We start from the raw sequence: 11,792 nt of genomic DNA, 5'->3' as shown, positions 1-11,792 counted from the left end.
CTTTGAGCAGGCCCCAACCGGTGAACGATTAGCATACAGATGAAAGATTGTTTAGGGCTTTTTAAGTATTAATCCAGACCCACGTAAACCGCAGAACTGTACATCGGCTACCGTTAAATGTTTCCATTTTCAGCGGTGTCCAGTATTTCAACAAAATGTCGAGCTTTGTTGAAGCTGTTCTAAATCAGCTAAACCAAATGCAAGGAACAACCAGTGTTAGTCTTTTCAGGGTTGAGCTCGAGGTACTCATATAAAGGTTAATCAAAAACCCGTTCATCTGATGTTAATAAGGATTCAAAATCTTAAACCGTGTTCCCGAACCTCAGTCAGTTGGTATGAAATGCATATCCAATGCTCTTCCTAACGAGGGAAATCTTAACCTCGTGTCCTAAAGAAAGGAGTTTCTAGTCTCGGGTCGATTTTAATATATACAGGTAATTAAATTTCTCGACGGTTTAAGAGAAAACTGATGCAAGTAGGCATCTCAATCCTTGAAATGGTTGGATGTAAAGGATCTGAAATAAATTCAACAAGTAGATGCCCTTCGATCATCCTATCTGTCCGTAACAAACTCTGAATAAATAAATTAAAAAATCACTAAAGGGAGATAAAGTTTGGGCATGACTGTAGGAGAATGTTTGGTGGTTTGGTGAAAAGTATATTAATGTACCTGGCAGAGTGGGGATTTGATGAATATAAGGAGATTGAGGAAAAGCAAGAAAGATATCTGAAATCGGTATTAGGACTGGATAGTGGGACTCCAGGGCTCATTGTAAGAGGAATTAAAAAGAGAAAAGCAGTGGTAGCAGCAAGGAAAGCAGTCAGGTATGAGGACAAGATGAATAAAAGAGAGGAATGTAAGATACTAAAGGAATGTTGGAAAGAGAAAGGAAACTTAGGGAGAAATTGAGCGAAATGGGTACGCGTGTAAAGAAATCGAAAAGCTGAGAGAGAAAGAGAGATAGATGTATTTGGGTATTAGGCATAGGCAGCGGGGACATTGACAGACAGGAGAGACGAGAACGCATAAGAGTCCAGGTACAATAGTTAATAACCTGGGAATAATTTTATTACGGAGGACTGGACAGAGAATGGGAAAAAGGAAAAGATAATCGCAAGATTCAGGTGTGGGAATGAGTGTGTAGGTTTTGTGGAGCAACGAAGGAGACAGTGGAGCATTTGTTGAAAGTGGTTTAGGTTTAGGTTGGATGAAAGAATTATGCGGAGGGGAAAAGAGAGGGAAAGTGAAGGAAGCAACAAATTTGGTTTGTTTGTGATATAAAAATATAATTTATGGGAATTATTTAAAGCCCACGGGCAAAAATAAACGTTAATAATACTACAAAAATCAATCGAAAGTGGTGTGCTATATAGCCTACTCAGTTACATGTGTATATATATAGGATGTAGTCTTCTTGTCCTTTTCTTAATTTTTCCACTATATGAAATTTTATTGTACTTAAAACAGAAAACAAGCGCAAACAAGAAAAAGTACACGGTGAGGTTAAAATTTCTTGGTTAGCTCTATCAGTTGCGGTAACTCAAAATGTAGCCACTAGTTTGCACGACACGTTGACGTGCGATTTTGGATTGGTCTTGATTAATCTTGGAAATAATTGTGATCTAGGAATGGAAACGATCACTTCGGAAGTTCATTTCATCTATTTGCATAACTCGTTCTATGATACTGCGCCAAAAACATAACTCTTTACGTCACAGAAGAATAACCGAAATATAAATTTCTCAAATTAAGTAATGGCAAACTAGTTTGCATGCCAGCTTGGCAACAGTGCCTACAAAATGTACATTTTAATAAACAATCGAAATTCCACCAAAAGATGGCAGCACAGGTGGTAAACATAAATTATCCCACATATAACCTCGAAGCTACATTATTTCAATGCACGCTTAAAACACGGGAAATTATATAAGTATTTGCATTTTTCGTTTACTTTACTTACCTTAACACCACGAAATTCTCTAGGACACTAAACAAAAATAAGTCACCTGTTAAAATCAGTTTTTACCTAGAATTAATGGCATGAAAGGAACGTAACGGATTTGGGAGGAAAAAAAAAACACTCCAATTACAGCATACATTTTTCACAATAGATCTTTACAGTCTCACAATAATTCAATTTCATTGTAAAAGTTTCAAGTAACAACAAAACATTAGTATAACAAAATTATGGCAAGTAACAAGAAATTTTTGTTGGTGTTTTTCACTTTTAGATATACAGATAGTACATTGATCGTCTATCGATTGTTTCATAGTTGTTATTGACTAGTAATACATTAAGCTGCACTCTTATGATAGTTCTTTTATTTTTCTTATACTACAACGAAAGAAGAACGCCATAATTCAACTCGAAGAACTGATAACGGCCCATTTATCCCGAAACTAGTCGCTTTAGCAAAAATAAAAGAAGTATCACTCGAAATGGGCGTCCTGAGGCAAAAAATCGGTGACTTTTGCGTCAGTTCGAGTCCCAATCAACTTATTGCCTATAAAAATTTATTACTTACGTAATAGTTTCCAACAAAAGTAAAATTTTACAAAAGTGGTTAAAACAATAAGTTACAATGTCAACAACATAAACATGGAAATATCATTTATTGCACTACACTTATCGAGGATTCAACAAAGAAATGAAACTAAGTTAAATTTTTCGCCTAATCACTTGAAACGACGGGAAACGCAACGCAATTCAACTTACCGGAACATCACCTGAGGCAAATCTCAGTCGTCAACGCGTCAATAAAACCAGCGCCCCATGCTCAAGATAAGTGTAACATCATCAAACAATACAGATTACCTAGAACCGTCCAAGTCTCGCACAAATCGGACAGTTGCAGCCAATCGCTAATCGCTCTAACTTGTACTCTAATATTTTTTTCATTTTCAAAATAACCTATTTTATTACTTTTTATAGTTTTTCATTTTTTATGTTTTGTTTGTAAGTTGTCAGCAATTCACGTACAAAAGTGACGAAGACGTCCAAATCACTTTCGACATCAAATCAATGATATGGACCGGGGATCGCCGGACCCCTGCTCCTTAGATAAAATAAAAAAAAAATTCGTTAGCCTAACTTGAATTGCTTAAACCTAGCACCCGACGCTCCTACCAGAAGGTATACCCCCCGTCTGAACCGCCGGCTAAAAACGAGTTCTTCTTCTGACCTAACGCCACCTGGTGGCCGGCCATGGCCGCCAGTTGCGCTGCGGATGGTGGCACGCCAGGAGGAGCGGGGGGGATCACAGGCTGGCCTATGCCGTCGAACCTCGCGCCGGCGTCGTATCCGTTCTGCAAAAGAGGACCGCAGCGAGTTGGGTTAGTACAGTGGGGCCAATCGCCACCCAAACAAGTTAACAGCATGGAACAACGCTAATTAAAAAAAAAATCAGCGCCGAACCAAATCAAATATATACTCGGAATTTTTTTTGTACAATTCTCGAAATGAGAAGAGACAGCAAAATTCGACAGCTCTGTACCTTGACGTCCAAGGAATGGTTGAAAACAACTGGTACATTAAAGACGTGAAGCTGCATCCTGGAATTGGCATTCAAGGAGTGACACTACTGAGTAGCTTTATGTTGAAGAAACGGTTGAAAATAAAGTTGGCCAACATTCAGGAAACAAAGGCAACATTCTGAAGATATATTATATAAAACCTGACCTGGGCACTGGAATTGGTGAAATTGATTCAGATAAAGAGGTTACCCAAAAAGAAAGGGGCATTTGGATTAAATTCTAGGGCATTCTAGAACTAGAAGTACAGGGCAGCTTTACGTCGAATAAATGGTTCAAAACAAAGTTGTCGTGAACTTTGCGAACATTGACGAATATTTGAAGTTGGGTACTGGAATTGAAGAAGCCGAGTCAGATGAAGAATTTGAAGCTAAAGAAGAGTAAAATTCTATCAAATTCTTAGGCATTCAAGAACTACTACAGAGGCGGTTTATGTTGAAGAAAACTAAGGGGGTAAATTCAAGTTGGATTTGCGAAATCGCAAGTGCCGTTGCTATGGTAACTGCGATGACAGTTGTTGCGATTCGCGATTTGATTCGTTATCGCGACTGCTGTCATCGCATCTTCCATGGCAACGGGGACTTGCCAAATTGTAAATCCAACTTGAAATTGGCCCGTCAGGCAATATTCTGGTAGATACATAAAAGATATTTGAGGTTAGGTCCTGGAATCGGAAAAAATGAGTCAGATAAAGAGGTTAAGTGAAAAGAAGGAGAAATTGGTATACAATTCCAAAACAATCAATAACTGGAAGTACAGAGCAGCTTTGCGTTTCACAAACTGTTGAAAAAGTTCTCGTGATGCTGGACAACACTCAGGAAGATACATAAAATATATTTGGACCTGGGTACTAGAATTGGAAAAATTGCTTCAGATAGAGGTGTACTGAAAAGGGGAAATTTGCATCAAATTCTAAGGCATTCAAGAACTGGAAGTTTACGTTGACGAGACGGTTGAAAACAAAGTTCTTGTGAATTTGGAAAACATTCAAGAAACAAAGACAACATTGTGGGAGGTGTATACAATATATATTTGGACCTGGGTACCGGAAGTTCGCAAACATTCAGGAAACTAAAGTAACATTGTGGAAAATATAAAAAATATTCGGACTTGGGTATTGGAATTGGGAATTCAGATAAACAGATTAAGAGAAAAAATCAAATTCCGATTAAATTCTAAGAACCAGAAGTTGCGTTTCAAGAAAAATCCTAGTTGTGAACGAAAAGATACAAGAAAAAAAAAATTCGATTGTATTAGTCAAATGATTACATGTTCCCAACAGGCGAACATGACGTAAGAAGACTTTGTTAAGTCAGAATGTAGTCTGCACCCACATGGACAAACATAGGCTAGACATTACTTATGAACATAATTGTAATGTAATTTATCAGCAAAGGTGGCTTGAGAGTTCAATTTGCATTGGGTGGGCTTTGAAAGCTCTATCACACCCAGTTTGATATTCTCTAGAACGAACGTTTTCTTAATAGGTCCTTTTCTCTTTTCCTTTCATACTTTTTGTGGTTTTGTTGTGTATGTAATCTTAGGATTGTTTTTAAAGCAACAACAAAAAAACCACGGATAATTTCTACAAAACCGGTTGGAAAGATTCAACAACTTACAGGTATCATGATCGTTGGCCTCAGCTGCGCCGGCTGCATCGCATACGAATATGCACCTAGAGACGGATAATACTGCATGGGAGCATAAGTGGGGTACCCTAGGTACGTCGGATATCCAGCTGCGTACATGGTGCCTGGATGGTACATCTGCAACTGTTGTCAGTAGATGGCGCTACAAACACGAAAGTCTTACCGGTTGGCCCACAATAGCTGCCGGATGCGTCAGGGCTTGATCATAGGTCGGAGGTGGCCCCTGAGGGTATATCTGAGTCTGGCCAGGTATCACATAAGGAGAGCCGGTGGGAATACCGGGCACCACTATAAGAAAAACCGTTACACGCGGACTAAAGAGCTGCGATTCCGGGGAAAATTGCTGGCATCGTGAACTTACTCTTCCCTTGCGTATCGCTGTTTGCTGCCGGTTCGGGCAGGCTTTTTGCTTCGTCCATCACTGCGTTGATGGTTTTTTCGTCACTATGTTCGTTAACGTCGCCTAGCGCCATGGCCGCTTTGTGTTTTTTTAATAAATTTCTTAGAGCGACAATGTCACAGTTATCACTTATCTCTAATAACTGCGCATAAAAGAATCGAAATATGCATTTACAAGCACATTAAGTTTTATCTGTAATGACAATAAATGATAAATTATACATCTAATCTCGCAAATACGCGATAACGCGTTGAAATAGCAGGTGGAGTACATTCTTTTCAACTGATAGCACGCAAACAATTCTCTCGCAAACATTATCTCATGTAATTTGCATTTTATTTATTGCCTCTAAATTTAGAAGAGCAGTATTGACTTCAACACAAAGCGTGACCTTCTGTAACTAACATTCTGTGGCTTTTCTCATTGTGGGAACAAACGTTTTCTGTTTACGAAACTTCCTTCCGTTACTGTCCAAATACTTTTAGTTAGTTGAAATAGTGCAATAAATATCAAGGACGCTCGATAAATAGGATTGTCCACAATAAAAGTCGGCGATTTCATAGGCCGACCAGATCACGCCTCGCAAGTAAATTACCAATGAATGGTGTTTTCAACATGGAAGTCACATCTTAAAATCGTTTCTCGTTACGTCATTGGTTGCCTGAAACTCCGCCTTAGCTTTAAATCCATGGCGTTGTAAACATTTATAATGATTTTTATTATTGTTTCAATGCGAATTTTGTATCCTTAGGATTTCCTTAAACGTTCTCACGGTTTCAAAATATGCTCAATTTTATGTTTCCATTGCTTTTATTTTAGAAGCCCCGTTCTTACGCTCTTCTAATTGCTTGTTATTGTAGTTTTGTTTTTTCTTTAGTCTTCATTGCAGCTTTTCCTGTTTTTGTTCCTAATTTGTTGTTAATATTTTTGAACATGTCGCAGCAACTGTTTTATATACAAAAATCATAAGACGACGATACTTAACGCTGTCGATCTCCAGTATCAAATGTCACATGAAGTTTAAATTTTGGCATGAATTTAAATACAGTTTAATAGAATCTGGATTTGGTCAATTACTTACAGAAACAAACAACAAAAAACAACATAAACAAAGACGTTTGTGACACATTTTAGCTTACATAAGCGGCAACAAGAATAAATAACGTCGTTTTGGTATTTTCCTATTTACAGTTGATTATACTGTTAGTACCACACTAAAGAAGCATACATACAGTTATATACATAATTTCTGCCAGCAATTTTCCCACACTTCCCCTGTAAATTACCTCCGTAAGGCTGTGGTGTCGGCACAGACTGATTAGCCTGCGGTGGAGGCTGAGGAGTAAATGCTGGAGCAGATGAAGGTGGGGGAACAGCGCCCCCTATAGCTGCAAATCGAATTAAAAACACCATTTTAACATCAACACCATCTAGCGTCACAGAAAAGAAAACATAAAAACCAAACCAAATTGACTTGTGAATTTGATTAAACTTTTTTGATTTAATTTAGCAAATCATTATTAATTTGAACTAATTTGAAAACCAAGCGAAACGAAAAAGATTCATGTTCGAGAGAGAAAAATTTATAGTGGAAAACACTGAAAATTTGTGACGTTCCCGTATATGAATATAAACATTCACAGTGCTCGAAGATATGCAAAAATATTTTTCGGTTGGTTTTAGTGCTGGGTCGTCGAATATTTTTGCACAAATTTTTCAGATTCGATTTTCGACTAGATATAATACAAAATACTCCTATAGCTAGTATTTACATTTAGAATGTTCGTACGTTATATTCATAGGAAAAAATATTATTTTGAAAGCATGCATACGTTCAGTCTGCATTTGCGCGATCTCGCTTTACGGTCACACAAGGAAAAAGAATGGTAGGAATTTTAAAACCGAAAACGAAGGAACAACACAAAACCAAAATAAACGGATAGGGGTCGAGAAAAAATAATCTCTTTCTCTCTTATCCTTTAAATTATAAAAGCAATTAAACCGAAGAAATAACAGATCCTAAATTTTGATTTTTGCATTTTCTTGTTTTGACTCGCTTCTTTATCAATTCAAATGCAAAATGAACATGGTGTGCAAAACATGCAAACTGAAATGTAAACAGTTAAATAAAAACGAAAATACACCTCTGGAGACGCATAAGGTTCACGACAAGTGTATTTTCCGTAATAACAATAAACAAAAATTTTCATGCAAAAATAAAAAAAAACACGATTCCAGCAGATCTGATTTTCATTTGATCTGCTGAAGCCGTCGAAAGCATGCGAAATATCTAAAAAAACAAGCCTAATGACTGTTATTTTCAATTTAGAAGCTAGGATGAAGGGAAATTAGCACGAGTTAGTAGAAATCAAATTATCTAACATCTTCAACATACAGATTTTTTCAAACGTTTCAAAAAACCTGCATCAGTACCAAGGATCGAAAATGGCTACATGCCCTATTCTGTACACTATGAGACATGCAAAAATAAAAATCATTAGACCGAGTGTTCTGGTATATTGCTTTGTCAGATAATCGAGTATTGTTTAATCGAAACCAATATACCCTAGCACCATGCACAAGTAAGAACTATCATCTATCAAAGAATTACTTAGTCTAGATTAGTCACATATTATTAATAAGGTAATTCAAACATTTTAAGTACAAAATCCCGTTGACCTGTGGCAGAGTACGCTCGACCCATCAAATTATCCGCTTCTGAGGCTGGACTTGACTGAGGTACGGTAATTTGATAGGTAAAGGCTGTTTTACGATATATTAGCGACGTAGAGGTGCTGCAGCGGTTTTAGCCAACATTGTAGCAAACACCGGGTGAATCCAGTAAGTACCACCCTACACCCACACACAACAAAAAATATGTAACACAACAATCAGCCCCATGAATAAACAATCGCTTAATAACAGACTCGTGTGACGTTCGTTAGGTTGGCGGAATCGATTTTAAATACATTTAAATAATTTAGATTAAAACGGCATTAAATTGTTCGCATTTACATGAGGTAAGGCGGTCACGAAAAAAACGGGAAATGATTACCAAATGCGGAAAAACCGCTGTCATATTTTATATTACTTTCTTAGTTCGGTGTTGAAAGAACTGATTCCGAGCGAATCATGACTCAATGAAAGTAAGGAAATAATCACCAATTGGGGAAAAATTGCCTGTCCTATTTTCTATTACTTTTCTGGACATTTACGAAGATCGTGAGTTCGGTGTCGAAGAGAAATGATTTTAGCTTTTTGGACTATAAGGTGTAATTTTGTCATAACATACATAATGGAACTACAGTTGTAATCTCTGGCAAAATTTCTGTCGGCCATTATCCGTACTTCCTTCTCGTGAAGGTGGTAAAGATCAGTATCGGACAACAGCTGGTGTTGTAACCAAATAACGAAGTCAGTGGGAAGTCCGGTCCCGGATCTCGTTTCCAATCCCTTTTCCACACATAATTTTAACTAGAGTGTTATCTATACGGTTTGCCGAACTGAGTTTGGATATTTTCATACAGCGTGTCCCTAAATTGTGATTTTTTACAACACCTGCATACGTCGGTTTACTAATTTTGGAGTTTGCATTTCAAGGCTTCGAAGCAGTTTCTCCACGAGTTTTCACGTTCCTTTTTCTTTGATTGCTTACATATTTTCTTCCATAGACGTATTTAGTATCTTATGAACAAAATTCACTCCACATGTTTATTATATAACACGTGGTCTGCTATTTAATTGTTATAAAAGTTCATTGAGTATTTGTTCTATTCTTTTAGGACTCAAAAGCTCTGCCAGATGGATGGTGCACCACCTGCTAGCGTTTTTAATTTTCGTAAATTCCCTCATTTCGCTCCAGCGTCTTCGTCCCCATTGCCCCAAAAGCAAAATCATTTATAATTCCAAAGCAACTCCGCCAGTTAAAACTGCACTAATTAAATACTAAAACAGAATAATAAAGCAGCGCGAGACGCCCAGAATATAAATATTTAATTATTTGTCAGCGCGGAGCTCGCGGAAAGTTGAAATCGACATTTAACTTTCTCAACTGAGAACAGGAAGGAATTCCTTGAGTTATTTGGCTCGTTTCAATGATCGATTTTCGCTCGTTCCTCGCTTTGCATGTTCGAACGACACGCTCTTTTTTTCACAGCACATACGACGATAAAAATGATGCATTGGGTAATAATTACGCTTGTCAATTGACCCGTTTTCCACTGACCTTCCGAACACCAACACAACGGGAAAAAATAAATTGGAAGCCTACACGTGTCAGAAAAAAACGCACAAAAATAATTTTGATTTATTTGCTTGCACATATTGCTTAACAACTGCGGGCAGGAAGAATTAATTAACGGGCGGTTTTACGCACCGAAATAAATACCAGCTAGAAATTTTCTTGTGGGCAGAATAATAATACTTCGAAACGCACAAATGGTTGGGAAAAATTACGAAACTTCGTGAAAAAATTTCTCACGTCAATCGCGTAAAAAAGGACTATTTTTACATGCAACTAAAATAATGAAAATCATAAAAGACCTTTGTTTCTAATTTTCAACGAATAGAATATTTTTGTTGTGTTCGTGTGCAGCGTGACTATGACCGGTGTATATTTAGACTTCAATTACTGCAAACAACTCAAACAATTATTTCTCAATATTCTTCTATTCTATTAAAATAATAAAGTCAAAGTAAACAGTCTTAAAGATTGAAACTTCCATCAATTTGACTGAAAAACTCCTACATATTTATAAAAAATCTAATTTCTTGTTAAATTGTCATTGGCTTTTTGAGGTTTTTAAACTTTGTATTGTACAATTTTGAAGTCAGTATAGCTATTAATAATTTTTTAAAGTAACACTGGAAAAAATACGCAACCAAGGATCGATACGTTTTTTGTTGGCTACTGTGGTGGCTACTGAACGCGGTTGGATTTTTTACTTTTGCAAATAAAACCACAGTTGTTTTTAGAAGCAGACATTTTTTTCCAATTGAAATTAAATAATTTCGATCTGTTTGATGAGCATCTGCTCGGAATATAAAAGTTTAAGAGAAATAAATTGTTTTAAAATAGACTGGAGCCCCATTATAGCAAATATGCAAAGTTTCTGCGTTTCAGGCCGCCTCTTATCACGCAATTTAACGTCATTAGAATTTCAACGGTGGTAACTGGAACGGCTTTTTGCCCTTCTATTGACGTTCCGCACATACAAATGGGTTAATTTAGATAGGCCGACTGTAGGTTTCATATTTTTTGGACTTCATCATGCAGTGAATAGACCACAAATGTCTAATGTTGGACCACTGAGAATTTTTACATCTTCAGCTACAGTAATTGTTACAACACTGCATCATGGTATGATTCTGAAGTGTAACCAATTGTATTGAACTTTTCTGTACAAATGCAGTGTTGTATGCAATCCCAACCAAAAATCTAGTGAAGGTAAAATCGTTGAGCGGGTATAACCAACAAGCATCAGCCACTGTTTAAAACACATGAAAATAAATATGTACTGTATTCTTTGCAGTCCGAGCTCCTTATCCAGGCGCGGCTCCTCCTCAGTTGGTATAAAACCAGGCGCTGGAAGTAACACATGTCATCATATAAATCGCCCTAAATCACATCATTTTATTAAAATCCCTAACATATACTGCAGTATTTGCAATGTAGGACAAGGCTATTAAAAAGGCATGGGAACAGAATGAGCAAGAACATGTGAGTTACCTGATTCAGACAAAGATAACCTAACTGTTAGTATTGATTGGAACATCCTGCATGGAATTATGCGATTTTTATGCCCGAATCTGCCCCCGCGACAACATTAGGCGCTCGATCGGAAAAACTGCACTGCAAACAGCACACGGGGGCCCGGAAACCGACAAATGGGGCACAATCAGGGCCGACTTTACGCGGGCTCCACAACGAACCATCCGACTTACCTTTCTTGTCGCTCATTGTCTCGGGGGCCTCTACAAATATCAATTACTTTAATTTTTACTATTACGGCTCTACACTATTATTTATGGAACACAACACTTCTGACACTGAAATCACAGCACAAACGTCAAAAATTTAAGCGCATGCGTGTGGAGGACACAGAGGCAATTAACAACCCCCGCGAAAAGGCGATATTACGCGTTCAAAAGATATTCAAACACCCCCTCAAGACGCTCCACCACCACGTGTAATGTATATACAGCAGAAAAC

At 37.4% G+C, this 11,792-nt stretch overlaps 1 protein-coding gene across 3 annotated transcripts; it reads right to left on the bottom strand.

Moving 5' to 3' along the window:
- Positions 1–2,087: 2,087 nt before the first annotated feature.
- LOC135124451 (DAZ-associated protein 2-like) lies at positions 2,088–11,792 on the bottom strand. 3 transcript variants are annotated; one of them, XM_064049508.1, is made up of 5 exons: positions 11,525–11,792; positions 6,868–6,969; positions 5,345–5,469; positions 5,152–5,304; positions 2,088–3,307 (listed from the first exon to the last, which is right to left on the bottom strand). In XM_064049508.1, exons 1-5 carry the CDS (start codon positions 11,538–11,540, stop codon positions 3,125–3,127), a joined length of 579 nt encoding a protein of 192 aa, XP_063905578.1. In that variant the 5' UTR covers positions 11,541–11,792; the 3' UTR covers positions 2,088–3,124. The 3 variants fall into 3 exon arrangements, with proteins under 3 accessions (XP_063905578.1, XP_063905579.1, XP_063905580.1); XM_064049509.1 differs by having other exon boundaries at positions 5,152–5,298; positions 11,525–11,782; XM_064049510.1 differs by lacking the exons at positions 6,868–6,969; positions 11,525–11,792 and adding an exon at positions 5,543–6,851.

This window comes from Zophobas morio, unplaced genomic scaffold (genome assembly GCF_036711695.1).
Source record: "Zophobas morio isolate AGI-343-1 ecotype UQ-CSIRO unplaced genomic scaffold, CSIRO_AGI_Zmor_V1 ptg000007l, whole genome shotgun sequence".
Lineage (NCBI taxonomy): Eukaryota > Metazoa > Arthropoda > Insecta > Coleoptera > Tenebrionidae > Zophobas > Zophobas morio.
Note: the sequence above shows the minus strand (reverse complement) of the source record. Positions and strands in the feature narration are given on the sequence as shown.